At 43.8% G+C, this 20242-nt stretch overlaps 1 protein-coding gene across 7 annotated transcripts in view; it reads left to right on the top strand.

Moving 5' to 3' along the window:
* Positions 1–20242, top strand: part of utrn (utrophin) — a 164932-nt gene that overhangs the window by 110380 nt on the left and 34310 nt on the right. For all 7 annotated transcript variants that reach the window (XM_062411214.1, XM_062411219.1, XM_062411216.1 and 4 more), the window contains 7 exons: positions 2014–2092; positions 3585–3645; positions 12020–12081; positions 13238–13312; positions 16604–16805; positions 18172–18257; positions 19690–19847. In XM_062411214.1, coding sequence (XP_062267198.1) covers positions 2014–2092; positions 3585–3645; positions 12020–12081; positions 13238–13312; positions 16604–16805; positions 18172–18257; positions 19690–19847 — 723 coding nt within the window. The remainder of the gene's footprint in view (positions 1–2013; positions 2093–3584; positions 3646–12019; positions 12082–13237; positions 13313–16603; positions 16806–18171; positions 18258–19689; positions 19848–20242) is intronic.

The following is a 20242-nucleotide window of genomic DNA, read 5'->3' as shown; positions in this document are numbered from 1 at the left end:
CCCGTGACAGATTTGAAAGAAGCTAACATGGACAGCCGGCTCTCTACTGTCGAGGACTTCCCGCCACCGCATTTTCCGACCCCGCGGATTTAACCGATGAATCCGACAGGGATGAAACAAACGAAGACGACAACCATGATTAAATCGTTCATTGGAATAAGGCTGTTTGTGTCGAGCCAGGATGCAAAGCCCATAGTGCTTTTTTCATTGGACGCAAAATAAATAAACTCCCCAGAGTGCAGGATGAGATTATTGAAGCAGGAATAGAGACTATTGACATGATAACGATGGATAAATGAGCAAACAAGTGTTTTTCATTCCATGGAGCCTTTAAAGCCGAGTCTATTTAAACATCAGTGGTGCTTTCAGAAACGGAGTCATTAAAATGTGTGATTCAGATCAGGTCCATAAATAGACTGTGCTTTCAAAGATAGCGACATGGAAACTTGGATTTCGACGGACTTCATGCGACCACACATCATCGCTGCTGTAGATAAATGAGCCGAGTACGTGGGCAGAAAAAAAGGCTTGTGGCCAGAAACACGTTAAGAAAAATGATATCTTAAGACAGAAACCGAAGAACCATCCCTTTGAAAGCAGGACACTGCCACGGAGTGAAACTGGGTATCGGGGCTAATTTGTAGCCTTGAGAAACTTCCCATATCGTGGACAGACACACTCTGATAGTCTTTGTGCCTGGAGAATGACCATAACTCAAAGACTGAGTCAGAGCAGGGTCTTAGGAGACGACGCAGACTTTGTCTCTCTGTTGTCTGCTCTTTTTACTTTCAGTTTGCAGGAAGGGACAAACCTCTGCTAATAAACCAGCCCTGACTGTGGAGCCGGATGATTTGGTTTTCATGTATATTCAGCTCTCATCTTCCTCTCGGCTGGACAGTGACCCTACCAGCCATTAGTGGGCACAAAGAGTCCAAGCTAACGGCCTTTCTGTGCCAATTCTTCAGGTTCCCTGTGTGGGCAGCTGTGGTGTGGCTGCCACAATACCTAAGGGGTGTGAGCATGCATGTGTGTGTCTGTTTGTGTCAATATTACAGACTTGCCAATATTGTCCTGCTTCTCAGACTGATGAAGCAAAGCAATCCCATAGCCGTTCAGGGCCCAGGTGCTGGCTAAGAGGTCAATACACAGCTTGCACAGGAGAGTGGGAGTGTGTTTCTGTGATTGATCACTAACAACTGTATGAAGCTTCACCTTAGGAATGCCCTGAAGGTTTAAAATAATACAGATAATGTAACATAATCCCAACATTATTCAGGGTCACGCTCTGGGTGCCAGTGCCGACCTTTCTGGACTCCTCCATCTCTCGCTCTGCCAGTTCTGAAATCCTTCAGTTACCTCAACAGCAGACGATGAACTTAGCCTGGGTGTCTGGATGTGGCTGGATTTACCAGTCTACCTTTATCCTCTCAACTTATCACTTATCTCCTCGCATTCTCAATGTCATACTCTCCCGCCTGGGCCACACTCAGGAGCGGGCGCGTTGCATGACATCTTGCTTTCTCTTACGGGCCCATGCTATCAGATTAGAGGGAACACACTGCCCACTTGAGCCCCACCTTTCAGGTCTGTCTCACTTGGGCAGCGTGAGACAAGTTGGTCTTCTAAAGAGTTGGGGTCTCACCAATATTCTCCGGGTACAGTTCTTTATAGCAAAAAAGACTTATCACCTATGCTTGAGGCACCTTTGTAAGAAATGGTACGCGCCCTTCCTTTGGAGGTTGAGCAGGGCACTTCCATCCAAGAGGAAACGCCGGGGTCGATCCAGAACTTGCTGGAGGGATTACAAATCCCACTTGGCCTGGGAATGCCTCGGATCGCCCATGAGTTACTGGAAGGTGTCACCGGGAAGAGGGGTGTCTGGAATGTCCTGCTTAGCCGATGTTGGATAATAAAATGGATGGTTTGATGGATGGATATGTAACTTTTACCATTGATGATGACGTCCTCTCACAGCCCACTGTCTTCTCTCCTCTCTGTCTGTTTTTTGTGCAGGTGGCGGTTGACGAGAGGTTGAAGCTACTTCAGGAAGCCCACCGAGACTTTGGCCCCTCCTCCCAACATTTCCTCTCCAGTAAGTACAGCGCCAATCATCCTCTCTTTTTTCGGAAAGGACCTGATTTGTTTCTACTCATTCCCTCTATTTCAGATCGCTGAGTGTTTTCATGTCCTATCGTCTCATCTTCAGATGTTATACGCTTCACTGTCGTGCTCACTGGATATGTGGGTGCCTGCGGACAGAGTTTGCAGACGAGGCACTTTACTCTTGAATAATGAAAGGCTTAATTACAGCTCTCCATTGGCTCGCTCCTCTCTCTCCCTCTTTAGAGTGGTCATTAGCAGAGAGTGGGTTAGACACAAAGATCGAGAGAAAAGACAAATGCACGAGTGTGAACATTAAACAAAGAGTCTGGTCTCTCGCTCCTTTTTTCTCTCTATCTCTCTCTTTCTCTCTCACGTTAAGGAATCCGTTCACATTTGCCACAAACATTCACTTTGACTCAAGAATTAAATCACTTGTTTGGTGATATCTAAAGATCAGCTTCAGGGAATGTCTTCAAATTTTGTAAAAACATTCACTTAGATTAAAGGATGACCAGATTGGATTTTGGTGCGGGGAGGTCAAAGTTCAAGGTCAAAGTGCCCTCACGTCCCTTTGGTTGTGATGTATAAAGACTGCCAGGAGAGCTTTTCATTACATTTGGTACAATTCACTTGGACTGACTGATTAGATTTCAGTGGTCAAAAGTCGCAGTAGCCTCATATGAATCTGGAAACTCCACTGCTTGGCGGTAATTCTAGTTCTCCTGGCTGTCACACGCGGAGATAAGATGGACGGCGTGTGATGACCTGAGCAGGTGGCGAGCTCCGTCTCCGTGCTGTGTCACCACCAGACGTGAATTTACTAAGTGAGCCCTGCTGAGTGCTCGGCCACGGCTGCAGACAAAACACCGCTCCGTCTCTTCTTTCATCTTCCTGGCTCCATATGACACTATCTACTCCATCACACACTCGCTCTCATTACACTAGTAGCTTAATATTCCCTCAGGGATCAATAAAGTACTGTGCTCTTATCTTGTCCTATCCATCTCGTATATCTTCCAATCTTGCTTAATCTTTCTCTTACTGTCTTTTCATCTCTCTATCTGAGAGCAGAGCTGTGTCAAGGAGGAGGGGAAGTGGGAGGGCGATAAATCAGGAAACATTTCTGCGCCGCATTGCTCTTGAGTGCTTCTGAAGTCTAAGATTCCGCTGCTTTTAACAATGTATCAGTCAGTTTTTTAAGATTTCCTTGGATGTGTCGGTATTTATTTTTTTATTTTAAATCCATGCACGTGGAGCCTTTTGTCTACAGATCTTTTTCCTTTCATGCCTCAGCGTATCCCTCCTCCCTCTTTCATCTGAAAAAACAATGCCCCTTTAATTATGTCCCCCCCCCAGACTTTAATGGTAAAGTTATTATGGATGTGTTGGATGTGAGAATTATTTCTTGTCAGGCTTGAATTCTAAACTTCATGGTTAAACTGTGCATAATTAAGATTGTGTTTTTCTCCCATTGTTTGCAGCTTCCGTACAGCTCCCCTGGCAACGAGCAGTGTCCCAGAATAAGGTTCCATATTACATCAAGTAAGTGGCGAGAAACTTCTCTGTCTGTGCCTGTGGAAATTGCTTCCGTGTGTGGATGTGTGTGAGTGTTTGTCAATGAGGGGGGGTGTTTGGGCTGGACTCTGCCTAGTGAGTGTCAGAGAGGCAAAGCAGCCATTTGTTGTCCAGACAGTGGCTGTGCACTGCGTGATGGATAAAAGCTGCTTTCTAGACATTAACTCTGTGAAGCTGTGAACCAGAGTGAGGCTCAGGATGCATCTTTCTGTCCCAACCTGTCAGAGCCCCAAAGAAAAACCAAGGCCAACCCGAGCCAGACTAGAGCTGCACCGAGTCTGTGTGTCCCTGTCTCCGATAAAAGGCATTTACTCTGTATAACATCCGCCCAGCCAAGGTGACGGACCAGATCTGAACCCGATTGTGATTTGGACATTTTTGTCCATGCCTGTTCTTGCCAAATGGGGCTCGGATCAAACACAGATGTCGGGATCAGTTGAAGTTGGCTGACGCTTCGCAGAATGCAAATTTGGCAGAATGACATTATGCATCTATTACTGTAATGCAGTTATTTGCACCTTGGCCTCACATGGTCCTGTGTTGAACTTTTCTTTTTGGTATTTATCTCCATCTCTGATATTAATGGTTTCAGGTTTGTTTTTCATCTGAATCTTTACTATAATACATTCTGCCTGTGGGCATTCATCACAAGCTGCATCTCTTATTTCAGACAACATTTTTGTCTATGAAACCGGAGAGGGTCTGACAAGGTCAAATTATTTAAAACTAAAAGACGGCAAAGGAGTTTAAAAAGTGAATAATACGCATTAATTATATGCAGCTGCCTCATGAGTCATTTATGGGCCATGAACTGCATCTATCAGGTCAGGAAAGAAATTAAACCAAATCAAAATTCCCTGTGGTGTCAGATGGTCAAACTTTGCATTTGCATTTCCATTTGTTTTATCCTCTGCAGTGTATAGTAAACCAACCTGTTGGCAGTATTTTGCGAATGAAGTAGAACTTTTGTTTTTGATTTCAGTTGTGTTTCTAGTTGACTCAGGATATGCTTTTTTATCTCATGCATTTTTCTGTGGGTAACACTTCACCTATTTTTAACCTTTCCACATCATAGCCCTGACCTCCAGTGACCTCTCATATGCATTCCCCTCTAATGTTTAAATAGAAGCTGTGCTTTCAAGAATATTCCTCGTGCACACATCAAATATTTAACTCCCAACTCGACTCCTTCTACTGATCCTCTTCTCGGTGTATAATAAATTCAAACTTTTCCACCTGCACATTTCTCATTCAGTCCGACGTCAGCACCTTCTTTTGATACTGAATATACTAGCACCTGTCTGAATCCACTGTGGACATCTTCCCACGCTGTTCTAACAGTCACTATAGCAACTTTAGCCTGACATGAGGTGGCTTCCTGATCTACCAAACCAGGCCTTACAGCAGGTTTTTATTTAAACCAGCAGTGAGATGATGGTAGCAACTAGGACACCTTCTCTGCTCCTCAGGATGTGTCAGGTTTTGAGAACTTTTAGAAGTTTCACCTCATTATCTAGAAATCATGTAACTTCTGTCAGCGAACTGCTGACTAACCAGACCTGAATTCACCCCAGTGGTTAGAGAAATCTTTTGGAAGGCAGTTTCAGTGATCATTTGTCAGTCGCACTTTCTTTGTCTCTCTCTGTCATTTCTGCTGGGACAGTGTTACAGCCTTAACTTTGTGATTGACGGCGCTAAAGTGTGTCTATTTTTAAGGCTGATCCCTTTTAAATGGCCCTTCGCCCTTCGCCCTGAGTTGAAATGTCAGTGGCTCGGTTAAGATGTGAAATGGTCATTTTTTATAAATGAGGCCAGCCTCCACAGAGCAATCCACAATTATAGTTTCAGCAATGAAGATTTACAAGTCTTGTCTCGGTGATGGGTTGACCCTCTTCAAAATGCGCATTACCATTTTTTATATACTAGTATGGTGTTAAACATTTTATGAATCATGAACTTGCAAATCTCAACATATAAAATCATTTGGCCACTGCTATAATATTAACACTGACCTCCACGTATGGATTATCCATTTTTTATGATCTCAAATAAGTTAAATCTTATTTTGTCGAGCTGCAAACAGTCTATTGATTCTTTCAGGCCCACCTGCTCGGCGCTTTCTCTCTATTTCTTCCTCCCTCACAGACCATCACATATACAACCAGTGGTGGAGAACATAGAGACATTTTATTTATTTAAGTAAAAGTACAAATAAATAGAAAAAGGTTTACTAAAATAAAAGTACCACATTAGCATTTTGATATAAGTCTAAGTAAGTATTTGCTTTTAGATATACTAAATAAAAAGTAAAAGCATTTGCAGTATAGCCTATTTCCTAATGCAGTAATCTAGCACATCTTAATGTCTGAGTCTCAGCAGTGGCTTCCTTCAAATCCATATAGGATGTTTCTTCCACACCAATGAGCGCTCTCGTTATTGATTTATTTTAAAATTTACAGGAGTATAAGTGTCAAGTACAGATATTTGCTGTATTATGTAAATGTCAGTTAATGTGAAAAGTATCAGAAAATCAATCATCTTAATTTAAAATACAAGTAATTGTGCTTTGTTACATCCGACCACTGTTGACCACAGATGTCATTGTTTGCATATAGTGCAGGGAGGGGAGACCTGATCACCTGGGGAGAACTAACTCGCCGTCACGCTGGGAGGGAAACGCTGACACAAAGAAGCATACAAACTTATTTACCCAGACTCGTTCTGGGCACATGTCATATGTTGTGTTGATGCCTCTAGGACGGTTGGACCAGGGCCTTTTTCTCCCCATCGTGGCTCTCACATCAACTGGATGCTGCCTCTCCAAAACATGAACGATCAATTTTCCTTCAACTTCAAACCCAGTGTGTGGTGTTTCTTTGGATTTGAAATTGATGTAGTTTGCTGTACTCTGGCCTCTCTAATCCCCCCCCCCCCCCACACACACACACACACACAGACACACACACACATGCAAACCCACTTAAATTGCAGCCTGAAAACTGAACTCTAAATCCATCTCCAGTCGCAGGTCACATCCAGCGCTGTCACAGCCTTAGAACACCCACATCATTCTTTGACACATTCATTTCCACAAGCCCCCTCCTCATCTCTTTCTTCCATCTCCTCTGGAATATTCTTGGCTTTTCTTCGGGCTGACAAAGGGCCCCTGATTAAACCTGCACCTTATCCAGCCCCTGCGGTGAGGAGTTCAGACGACACACGAGTCATGGCAGCAGCCTCACGCTGGCTGCCTCGCATGCTGTCCCATTTCGCCCCGTTCTGGCAATTGAGCGGGTCTTGAGGGCCTTCTGAGCGGAAATAAAGCAAGACTGCACCCTGCAATGATCAGCTTTCATTCCAAGGCTTTTCTGGGTTACAATGTTTTTGTCAGGGTGGTGCTGGCAATTCATGTGTATAGCAGAGTTGACAGCGTTTATATACATCCATGCACAATTTGTATACCTTCCTCAACATGTCAGGTTTGAAAAAGAATAGCAAGCTGTTTGAACTGTCTTTCAAAAGCTGAACACTCAATAAGCAATTTTTTAGGGGATGTGGGTGCATGCCATCCCGTTTAAACTAGAACGACCAAAGAAACATCCCCTTTAATCAACCTGTCAATTTTGCCATCCCCCAGATCCCCTGTAGGAGAGGGAGCTACATGTGCAGATAGAGAATTTTTGTGAAGGTGAAAATCCTATTGTTCGTGCTTCAAACTAAAGCACAGGTTCTGCAGTATAGTGAAAAGGAATGGGGGCGAAAAGAACATCCTTCATTCACAGTCAGATCCTACCCAGGTGGCTGCTGATAGAAGGCCATCCATAATGATTTTACCATCTTCAGCAAGCAGGCAGGATATCCCTCCCAGGTAATATTCACACAAAGTTTGGTGACACTCTTTTGTATCTGGACAATTCATTTGGCCACTGCTATAATATTAACACTGACCTCCGCGTATGGATTATCCATTTTTTATGATCTCAAATAAGTTAAATCTTATTTTGTCAAGCTGCAAACAGTCTATTGATTCTTTCAGGGCCCACCTGCTCGGCGCTTTCTCTTTATTTCTTCCTCCCTCACAGACCATCACATATACAACCAGTGGTGGAGCACATAGTGACATTTTATTACTTAAGTAAAAGTAGAAATAAATAGACAAAGATATACTCAAATAAAAGTACCACATTAGCATTTTTTGATATAAGTCTAAGTAAGTATATGCTTTTAGATATACTAAATAAAAAGTAAAAGCATTTGCTGAATAGCCTATTTCCTAATGCAGTAATCTAGCACAATTGTGACCATCCTTACTGTTAGTATTCCAGATGAAGGAGTGGTTACATTTTTTAAAGAGGAAATAAAGAGGCAGAGGAGGAGATGTAAAAGCCAGAAAAAGGCAGAAGTCAGGCGCTGAACACAAACATTTGCCACTGACACTGTGTGATTGGTCTGGTAGGTCGCTGTCACCGATAGAAGAAACGTTCTGAAATCTTCTCCTTGCTCAATCAGCTTTTTGACAAATTTTGCCTCTTTGGAAATCCAGATTTGTTCGTAATCATCCTTCTGCACACTCGTTATCATTCATGGCTGCCTCTGAGTGTTTGACAGTGACAAACTCCCAGCAGGAAAGAGAAGTGTTGTGCAGAAGTGTTGGCTGCAGACCAACCGCTAGTGGGGATAAAATCACCCCCCTTTGCCCGGTTTGGGATGGATGTATTTGTCACTGCCTTTTGTTGGAGTGACAGGAAGACAGATACAGCCACTCGTAGAGGGAGAATGTTTTTTTGCTGAAATGGGATGCAGCAGAGAAAAATAAAGACATTGGTAAAAAGCACTTTCCGTTGGACTGCGAACCAGCAGAGTCATCGAACATAGTAAATATTTTTGATATGCTATATTTCGATCATGGTGGGTTGTGTGCGGTGGTTAAGTGTGAGGTGAGATGGCTCGCATCGTCTCGTCCAACACTTGCACAGAAAGAAATTCTCATAACACTTCTTGTAAAAAGGTTATTTTCTCCCTCACGGCTCCTCAGCGGCTACATCAATTTCGTCCTTTCCCGTCTGGTGCAGTGTTCCCTCCTGTGACCCCATTTCCTTTGTTGATTCTCGCTCTCCATGTCATTAAATGATGTTTATGAAGGAAAATGTCAGATGTCCTGTATAAGACCATGAGCGGCTTCTTCCCCGGTCGCCCTCGCTCACAGTTAGCAACCTCCTGAGTTACCAGGAAACTGATTATTTTACAAGGTATTTAAATTACCATGTGTTTATTTTTGACCTGTTTGGAAGTTATGAGATTAGAAGACGGATGCAGGGGTTGTAATGGATACAGAAGTGGTTTAATGTTTATCCCAGGAAATGAAGTTATTTTCTGCCCATCACAAGGTCCCAGAACCCAGATCATCTCCTCCTTACTTTGTCTGACATCACTGTAAAATCCAAAAGATATTCAATAACAATGATTCAAGACGGGAAAACAACTATGTTTAGGATAAAAACATGGGTATATACATTCAATTGTGAAAATGCCTTTAACCTAGAAGCAATACATTTTCTGTTGGTCGATTAATAACATTTATTTCACCACCTTTGTGTCCCATGACTGGGAAGGTTTGATGGGCGGCTTGAACATCTGACCTGTTTGGTCCAGTTCCTGGTGTTAATATAGAACATAAACAATATAGGCTGGTGTTAAAGCTGTCAATCAAATTTGATCCGAAAATGGTTGTGCTCGGATTCTGAGTAGATGTGTGATTTCCACGTGAATCAAAAAGCTAAACTATGATTGAATGATTGTGGTTGTGATGGTGAATGATTAAATGAGTGATTAACATAATTAATCACCTCATTCCTTTTGAAATGAAAGCACAGATCCAGATGAGACTGAGTTGAGCTGCTCCTCCATCATTCGAATCCTCTCTCTGGTTCTGTTCTGCTCATGTTGTGGGTCAGGATGTTGCTGTTGAATGAACCACTGACCAACCAGTCTGTCTTCCTTTGTTACTTGTCCTGATAGCAACATACAGCCATTCTACCTGCACTACAGTATTGTCCTAATGAGACATCAGAGGGTTGAGTAGCCCTGTGTTTTTCCAACACTGTGTTTGTGAGACATCAACTAAAGTTTGGACTCCTAACTTTAGAAAACTTCCAGGGCTTTAATACTTTCCCTGCTTTATTTGATTAGCTTAATCTGATATATATATCCGACATGAATACCGGTGTGCACACAAATCTGATTAGACGTGAAAGCAACTGGAGCCCGACTGATTTATCGGATATGAGCCTTTCCCAGAAAGTATCAGTTTATGTTTGTTGATATGCACCAGCATGAAATATTTTACTCCACGGAACAAGCAATGCAAAAAACATAAATATATATATATATGAAAACATTTTATGTAAAAAAATTCTTTATCAGAAGGGAGGACTTTAATGGGAGTTAGTTTTCTTGTGGCCACATAATATTTTTCCACCAATGTCACCAGGGGGCTCTGTGATCTGTGTGTATATCAGTATCAGAAATGTTTTATTCCTTAATATCAGCTTTAACATCTGCGCAAAAAGTCCACATCACTCTCAGATGTGAGAGCTGTGCTGAAGTTCACTGAGATGCCAAAAAGTTTCCTTCTGCCCGTTCATAGTCTCTGACGTCTCTCCCCTCGCCGATGGACGTTTGCATTGCGTTATCTGAGCTGTGTTCAGCTTTGTATTGTATGCGTCATCAGCTTGTTTGGGTTTTTGTGTCTCCTCCGGGACAACAAAAGAACTGCTGTGGCATTACAAAAGGGAACACGTCGAGGGAAAAGCGTTGAGGACAGTTGAACCTCACAACACAGTTGTCCTCATTATGGCATTCATGAGCTTCTGATACAAGCACAAGCTGTCTGATCCTTCTGATGGAAATGCTACCTGCTTTGTGCTGTGTCTACAAAGATATGATACAGATTGTTGTTGCGATGGGAGTTGATTGTGCGTCCCATCTTTGAACTTGCTTTATCTTATCTGTGATGTACCCTTCTACTCTTGAGTGACAGCTGCGTTTTGTGGTGGCAGCTGTCAGCCAACTCTGCGTGTGTGTGCAGCAAATATCAGCAAATCCCCTGACTTGGATTCACTCTAACCTTTTCAGGTTTTCCAGGGAGCTCTTGTTCGTTTAAATAGACCAACAACCTGTCCACTGCACAGGGAGGTCCGGGCAGGTGCCTGTGCGGGTTTGAACAAGGGTCACAAAGCCATTAAATAGTCACGAACATCTGCGGACGGGACAAGGGGGGGGGGGGGGGGGGGGGGTGGTGGTCGTCTTCGTCCACTTTGCCACCTCGGTTTACTGTCAGCTCTTGACTTCCCCTCCTGTTGGCTGCCAGCGGAGAGCGAGCCGTCGCAGCAGCCACAGGGGAGCCTCCGAATTCAGGGACAAAAGAAAACGCACCTCCTCCTGAAAACGTGGCGCACAGATCTGAGTGCAGCTTCTGACAGCTGAGGTGGCTTCTTAAAATACACACAGAGTCACACCACGGCCAGCAGAGCTCAAAGAGTCGAGTTGATTGGCAGCTGCAGCTTGAGAGAAATAGGTTTTTGTGGCCCTGTGTGTGAAGACGGCCATGTTAGATCATTCCTGGAACAAGTTTTTTTAGAATGTACTTATTTGGTAGTGTTGGTTTTTAGTAGATTTGGATTGTTGTTGTTGTTGTTGTTGTTTTGTGTGTGTGTGTGTGTGTGTGTGTGTGTGTGTGTGTGTGTGTGTGTGTGTGTGTGTGTGTGTGTGTGTGTGTGTGTGTGTGTGTGTGTGTGTGTGTGTGTGTGTGTGTGTGTGTGTGTGTGTGTGTGTGTGTGTGTGTGTGTGTGTGTGTGTAGCTTATCTCTGTAGTAGAAATGTAAACAGGGAGTTGAGGCTCTGTCCCTTTATGTGAAAAGACAGACGCTGTGATGATGAGAGCGATGTGTCTATTTGTGTGTTTGTGTAAGTGTGTGTGAGTGTGTATCTTTTCTTGTTGTTTCTTTCAGAGGATGTCATTTTCTGCGTGTCATTTATTTTGACTTGTGGGAGAATTCTGTAGCCTCTGTCCTCATTTCGGAAGCAGCATCAAAAGAGTCGCATTGAATATAGTTTTCAACAAAGTTTGTCAAATGATAATGATGATGATAGTGACGCATGTGTATTCATCATGACATTGTGTAGCTTTGCTTTCAAAAAGCTTTTGTCTGCCATTGTTTGTTTTTTGTTGTCCTTTGCGGTGGTTCTTGTAGTGTTTGTCACTCTTTATCTTTCTCTCTCTCTCTCTCTCTTTTTGTGTGTGTAGTCTCGTCTCATGGTTTTCTCTTGTTGTGGTTTTCAGTCACCAGACGCAGACGACCTGCTGGGACCATCCAAAGATGACAGAACTCTACCAGTCACTAGGTGAGAAACACACTCAGTCCCTCGTGGTGTGGATTTTATTTCCAAAGATCTAAGGCTGTGGTTCTTGTCAAAGAACTGTTAGATTTGTATTTATCTGCCCTGGTTTTGGAATACTCTAAATGTCTTTTGGATTTGTGCCGCCACCACAATGCCATCGAGGATAATGTGTTTTTGCTCCATTTCATCCGAACAAAATGAATAAAATCTGTAAGTTATGTGTGTTTTCATCAGGAAGCTGATTCTGAAAATAGATGTTTTCATCTTTAACTCTCTAAATGTAATGCGTCAGTGCTCTGAGCACCACAAATAAAAGAGTCTCTCTTCCGGCGTGCTGGGATGGAGCCAACAAATCCAAAGATTGATTTTTCAGACCATGGGCCAATAAATCAATCTATTTACAGAGCAGACATAATTTTCTTCACCTTTTCACTGATGATATATTCATGCACAGAGTCGTGCTATATCAGAATACTATTCAAAGTAAAATAAAATGTTTTTCTGCAGTAAAGTAAAGTAATTTCAGTGCACTGATCTTTAAAAGGACAATGGGCCTGTTTCACAAAAGCGATGTCCGAGTACCACACGCACTCAGATCACAAATGATTGTCAGGCAAAACTAACACGAGAGGAAACTGTCTAATGTAATCCTCCGGTCCTTTGAGGGCTGGTTTCTTGGTCCGGGATCAACCCGCATCCCACAGATCTAATTCTCGCTTGTCCGGTTAGTTTAGTATTTACATTTAACTTCTTTAAAGTCGCAGCCTGATGGTTTCCCTCTCTCCCGCTTTCTGCTAATATCCGTATGCACGTCCGGGTCCCTGCGGGGGGGGCCCCGTATGACTGTTCATAAACGAGCAGCCGGATAACTAACAAGCTGTGAAACTTTGGGAGCCTTCGCTGTAGGCCAGCGGCTCAACAAATAGCACCACACCCCACCGAGACCCAAATCACTGACCTAATTATACGGATCACATTAGCAGCCGCTCCCCCTGTGGACAATAACTAATAGAAAGTCGGCTTCCACTGAGAACAGAGGTTCTGCTTGTTGATGCCCAGTTGGAAGATTTGTTTTGTTGCATTATATTTCCTGATGTTCTGCCTCTGTTTAGTTTTGTCCTTCATCTGTTCATGTCTCTGTCCCTGTCCCTGCCTGTAGCGGACTTGAACAATGTGAGATTCTCAGCATACCGAACAGCCATGAAGATCCGCCGACTACAGAAAGCACTGTGTTGTAAGTAATACACACACAGACACACACACGTGCACGCACGCCTTAATTCTGACAGTTGTAGTCCACTTCTTTTGAAGTCTGGGTGGAACAAGGAGATGCAGCGAGGATCTGGATTCTTTGCAAGACACTTCTTCAGAACAGGAGCCAGAGATATTTCGGTTTTAAAATTGCAAGCACAGTGTGGGGTATTGTTTTGTGTGTCTGTGTGTGTGTCTGTGTGTGCGTGTGTTGTCCATGCACAGTCACAGCAGGTGCTTGTGTTAAGCCTGTTGAGCAGCGACTCACTGGATGTGCACAGGGGGGATATTTGATTTTGGCTGTGCTTTTTTTTACATTTACCACATTTTTCAAAGCGAGAGCTGCTTTCCTATTGGTTATAATGGAAGCTTTGATGATGGAGGCTACTTATTGGCTGTCAACCCCACCTGTACACACACACACACACACACACACACACAAACACACACACACATACAGACTACAGGTGTATGCTGACTCCTCTCTCATGAGGTTTCAACCAGCACGGCAGCAGCTACTTGGGCCCTGTACAGTGTAATAATGATGACAAATGTTAACCATTAACCAGCTGTTGACACCGCAACAGCTACACACACTGCGACGCCCACACTGCTCATTTACATCCCGCTGTTTGCAGGAAATTTGCTTTTTGTGCGTGTGTGAAGCAAACAGATAAAATATATCCTGGTCTCATGTGGCCGTGTGTAGCTTTTATCAAATTTGCACCTGGATGTTCGTGGGAGCCAAAGTGCGTTGTTGTGTTTTTTCTGTTTGTTAATGAGCTTGAGTGATTTAGGAGTTTTATTTTCCTATCTCATATTGCCTCTCTCTGATTGCATACATGCGTTTGTGGCGGGAATGCATTAGCCTGAGTGATTTCGACTTGGGGCGCTGCAATTCAATTTCTTCCATTAGATTAGAAGAGTCCCAAAACTGTTCTGTCTCTGTGTGTGTGCGTGTGTGTCTGATTCTATACACACGTTCACACAGAAGGATCAGTAGTTATTAGTTATTAGCCTGGATTCATGTGGAATCTTTGCTTGAAGACCTGAGTGTGCTGTATGAAAGTGTGTGCATTTGATTGTGTATGTCAGAGAATGATACACACTCACAAACAGGGATACTATAAAATGGCTAATTGGGTTAAGTCTGTGCCAGGGGGCTGGAGAAGCACAAATGAGCTTGCGTGGCATCCCGCTAATGTGCCAGCCTCTGAGCTCCATCCCTGCGTGCGCAGTGAGAGAAGTTTTGCTTTCTGACAGCATGGCTGCCCGCTGAGCTCCCTCCACGTGGACACACTCCAGTAATTAGTCCTGTCTGGGGGAACGGTGGGTAACTTAAGGCAAGGAGCCGCAGAGGAGGTGAAAGTGACAGGAGCAAATGAAGAGAATTATCTGAGGAAATCTGAAGTAATACCGTTTGATTTAGCCCTGAAATTAGCTAATGCAGGAGTTTGTCAAAATATGCTAGTGCAATTTATTTTAGTGGTAACGAGAAGGGCCCTCTGAGAACACCCCCCCCCCCTGCCAGGACCAATGTCCTTTCTCACCATGTCAAAGCAGTGTTTCCCATTTATTATCTAAATTGTGGCAGGCCAATATACTCTCAAATGTCCTGCCGTAGATTCATAATGAACCAAACAAATGACACCCTCCTAATAACATTAGCGATTTTCAACTCGCCCTATCGCCCATAAAGTTGTTACTTTTCACGCAGACGGCCAGACCTCCTAGTTTCAGCTGTAGCAGAAGAAAAAAGCAGAACTTCTCTTCACTCTGTAGTCAGTGAATCTGTCACTCATAGTCTATAGCACGGGGGGTGGGGGGGTGGGGAGTTCATGCGTGTGCACCTCCACTACTGCCATAGATTAGATTCATTCTTTGGGAAATGCTCCACCATAATTGAATGGGTGCATTCTTTGGCTGTGTCTTAGTCCTCCACAAAATTAAATATAAACGGGGAATTCGTTTTTGTGAAATCCTACTGATAAACAAACGTGGTTATATTCCACATTACACTGTTATTGTGATTTTGGTCAAACTTATTCATCCAATATAGCAGACTGCACACTGTGCATGTGTTTTACCACCTGGAGTCATGTTTTGAACAGAGATGAGGTGCTGACCTTTCCCACTGGACCTTGAATCAAACACTGATTAGGATTCTTATCAGGATCTGGGCTCGCCCTTGATGGGTCTGTTAACTCATATTAAAACCATTGTGTCCTTGAACCATATGATCTATTAATGTGACTCTGTGTTTTGAGAGCGCAGAACATTCACTTTTAATTCGTCTCAGATTCTTCTTTGACACGTCAAGGAGCATCAGTATCTTGATGGGAGGCAGATTAAGGCAGATCACTGACCTAGAAAAGGTGAAATAATCTCAGCCCACAGGCAGATCTGCTGCTTATTTTCAGAAAAAGAATATTTCAGGAGTCAGACTGGGGCAGTTCTCAGTGTTAAAACAGCATATATATATATATATATATATACCACAGCTTTTCAGTTGGTGTGTGTTTGTCTGTGGCACAATCTGCTGCATCACAGCTGCAGAAAGTGTCATTTTTGATCAATGTTACTATTACTCATGGTTATTTCTCTGTGTGTGTGTCTGTCTATGCACCAGTTTAATAGTGTTGCCCTAAAGGACTTGATTAGCCAGTTTTAATAAATATAAAAATCAAAGCTGAAGAATAGAAGATAATGGATATCTGCTTGAGACATTGATTTCTAACAATCTTCTCTTTTGTCATAGACGTAACCCAAAATTAAATTAGAGGAAACGAGAGGGCTTTGTCTCGGATGTTTTTGTCTCGTTTGTCTTTTCTTGTTCAGATTTTAATTGTCGTGTTAATATTTCACCGCAATGATCCGTCTGTGCTCTGTCTGTGCTCCCCGCAGACTTCCGAGCTTTGTTGTTATGAACTATTTTGGACAAAGTATCAGACAAGCCTGCAGTTTGAAAGTGCCTCTAAGAATAGTCTGCTGCTGAAAGCCCAATGATCAAGAAGAGATGGTTACTGATGGTTCTAATTTGCCTTTTTTTTGTCTCTCTGTCCCATCACTCCTCATGGGTTTTTCTCTTTTACATTTTTCCTTTGTTCCTTCTGTCTGTTCTCGTTAACCTGCGCCTGCTCTCCTCCCTTCTTCCCTTTCACTTCTCCTAATAATTGTCATTTCCTTCTCCTCATTGTTTCTGCCCTGTGGTGTCCCCCATTATCTTTTCCATCTACCCCCTCTCACCCTCCCTCCTCCTCCTCCTCACCTACAGTGGACCTGTTGGACCTCAGCGTGGCACAGAACACCTTCGAGCAGCACAAACTCACCAACAACAATCAGCTGCTCTCCGTCCCCGACGTCATCAACTGCCTGACGTCCATCTACGACGGCCTGGAGCAGGAGCACAAGGACCTGGTCAACGTGCCTCTGTGCGTGGACATGTGTCTCAACTGGCTGCTCAACGTTTACGACACGTACGTATACCAGCTGCTCTGCGATCGGGGCAGAGGATTGTGCATCTGGCAGGAAGTTGTTCCACGTTGTGTACGTTGCAATCTACATCTTTAAATACAGTGTATAAAATGGATTGGATGAAAGTGGCAGTGCCGAGGCTTTGAATTTTCAAATTCCCTTATTGTCGGTGCCATCCGTGCATAATGATGATGTTGCATAATAATTGTTTAGTACATATTTATAGACTCACGAGCGTCATATTCTGACATTGTCAACATGCTATATGCATCGACATGAGCGCTTGGCATTCAAATCACTGTTGCACACTCTGTGTTTGTTTGGAAATTCACATACAAATGGGCAAATATGCTCTGCACTGGTCTGAACAGCAGAAACACAACAGTCTATTCAGTCTGTAAACATCTTATTTACTGGTCTGGACATTTTTCTGTGGCTGACGATGCAATTAGAATCTCGCTTGCTCTTTCACAAAGATGGAACTGAGGGAACGTGCACACATTTAAGTTTTTCTCCAGGCACATAAGGATTTCCTGTCGCATATAGTTCAGAAATCCACTGAAATAATCACATAATCACCCTGGATATATAGTGGTAAGAAAAAAATAAGTGAACCCTTGGGAATTATCAGTTTTTCGGTACTAAGATCTTAAAATGGAAGGACACTCGGAGCACATTTCATCACCAAGGCCAAACTGTCCCCTTTTGTCCCCATGCTGCAGCCATCCGAATACTGTTCGAGCCTCATAGAATTCTGAAGAAATGTTTTCTATATCATAATAACTTTAGCTCGAAATAGTATGTGAGCTAACAAAGTCAACAGTAAAAGGAAGCAGGAAGTAATAAATCTAGAGTCCAATCAATTCAATCATTTAAAGGGTTCATTGGAGCTACATTCATTTATAAAAGAAAACTCAAACTTTATGAGCTGGTTATTCACTGGATTTATCCATAGAAGTAACCCATGTCTGGGCAGAGAAGATCTCAGTAGGCACTTGATAAAGTATTGTGGGTTTACAAAGCTAGAGCATAAAGCTGGAAATGGTCAGTCAGTCACCTCAGACTTCAGTCCACAGACAAGCTCTATACATGGAGGTTTCATCCACAGCCTCCACAGCTGCCTATTTGAGTTCATTGCTGCCAGAAGAGGTTTGTGCTGTTATTAAATCTAAGGGCTTGCTGACTTTTCAACCAGCACTTTTGAACGGTTTATTGCTGTTCATTTCAAGAAAGAAATGCATCAAAGGCCAATTAATGAAATGAAGAGAGAAGGGTTCACATCCTTTCTTCTCGCTGCTGCACACAAACGTATAATCCCACAATAAAAACAATAAAAGGCCTGATTGTCAGTGTTTGTGTGCTCTGCAGTGGCCGCAGTGGGAAGATCCGCGTCCTGTCCATGAAGATCGGCGTGCTCTCTCTGTCTAAGGGTCACCTGGAGGAGAAATACAAATGTAAGTGTACGGTGAGAAGGTAACACCGGGTAGGAATATAACCCCCCCCTCCCCTCCCCCTCCATACAATACTGACCCAGTCTGCGGTGAGTCCATCCCATACCGCTCCAGTACAGCTGTAATCCCAGCAGTATTAATCAGGCTGGCGGAGAGCGAGGGAGAGAGGGCTGGAGAGCGAGTCGTCTAATTGGATGAGAGACCTCCTACGCGCTTCTCCCTGTTTTTTTTATTTAATTTTCTATTCTGATTTATTTTGAGGATTAGGGTGCGTGAACATCGGCTCCCCGCACAGGGAGGAGACTCGTTCTGTTTCCTGCTCTGTGTTTCCACTGCTTTATCTCTCTCTTCCTCCGCTGTCACTGCTCGCCCCGTTGTTCATCCATCTAGCGGTGCCACTTTGTCTTCTGTCCTGTCTTACTTACTCCTTCGTCCCTTCTTTCCACAATCCTCATTCCTCCCCTCCGCCTCCTCCTCTCTCCTGCCATGGTATGAGCCTATTCGTTCCACTGGCAGTTTCTATTAGCCTGAGAAGGGTATCAAGCACGGTTGATTGCGTCCCTCCTCCTTTTACTATCTTAAAGTCTCATTGTCTCTCAGTCTCGTGCATATAGCCGCACGGCAACCCACAAACATGCACACGTAACCAGGCACGGAGCCATTTGCGTATGTCAAACGTAATCTCGTGGCAGAAAGTCGTGAGTTGGAGATGAGGGGGTTGAACCGTCAGACACCACAAAGTGTGAGTGGAGTAAAAAGGGTCATGAAACAGGCGCCTTGTGTTTGCATGTCACACACACACACACATGCACCCCTACACCCACGACAGAAGCTAGCATCAGGGCCAGGTCTCACACAGAGATCAAAGTCAGCTGCAAGCGGAGCAGAAAGACCTGTCATGCCCTCGGTTTCTCCTTCTTCTCCCTCCCCTGCTCCTCCGCATTCCCCTCTCTCCTCTCTCTTTGCTCAGTTTGTGCACGAGCGCCTGAGATGTTTCATAACTTCTATCTGAAAAATACAACCGCCGTAAGCACGCCGACACCGGCTGAGCCCACAGCACGTGTCAATGGGCAGGTATCCACGTCCAGTACAGCTCTATCAGTCCATATGAGAATGTGGCGGCGAGTTGGAGGCAGGGAGCGGGAGATTAGAGAGGAAGAGAGCCTGGTGTGCAAGAAGTGAGACAGAAAGATAAAAAATGCATCATTTCCACGTGTCCTCCGTGCCACGCTTCACCCACATACACACACTGACATATTCCCTCCCTCTCCCTTCTATACTTTTACTCGTCCTCCCTCTACATCTAGTGTATTTATAGCCCACTATATATTTTCCTTTAAATATCACCCACATGCCATGACTGTTTCCCTCACAGCCTCTCTCTCTCTCCTGTATTTTCTTCGCCTCCCTCTCCTCCTCTCCTCCCCCCCCTCAGACCTCTTCAGCCAGGTGGCGTCGGCAGGTGACACGTGTGACCAGCGGCAGCTCGGACTTCTCCTGCACGAAGCCATCCAGATTCCGAGGCAGCTGGGGGAGGTGGCCGCCTTCGGAGGCTCCAACATCGAGCCGAGCGTCCGCAGCTGCTTCCAGCACGTACGTTCACATGCAACACGCAGAAAACATCACTGTGCTCCAGCACACGTCCGGAATAAATAAGCACAGCCGCTGGGGATTAGGTTTCAGTAATCACATATCGTTCTTAATACTGTACGCTTTACTGGCAGGGGAGGGGAATATATTTTTAGATTTGTATTTTGGTGTTGTTGTTTCCAGTTGTGTTAAAAAGGACAAATGCACAACAATCCACATGTTTCATGTTTTTCCATTATATAAAGTCTTGTCTATCTTAGCATATTATAACTTAGAAAACAACAGATACAAATTTATTCTATTGAAGGAGATTTACACCAATTAGTTTTGTTTGGAATTCTGCTCCCTTTACTTTTGGATATAGAAACCCTATGCATGTGTATCTGTACATGTATAAT

This window comes from Platichthys flesus, chromosome 18 (assembly GCF_949316205.1).
Source record: "Platichthys flesus chromosome 18, fPlaFle2.1, whole genome shotgun sequence".
NCBI lineage: Eukaryota > Metazoa > Chordata > Actinopteri > Pleuronectiformes > Pleuronectidae > Platichthys > Platichthys flesus.
Note: the sequence above shows the minus strand (reverse complement) of the source record. Positions and strands in the feature narration are given on the sequence as shown.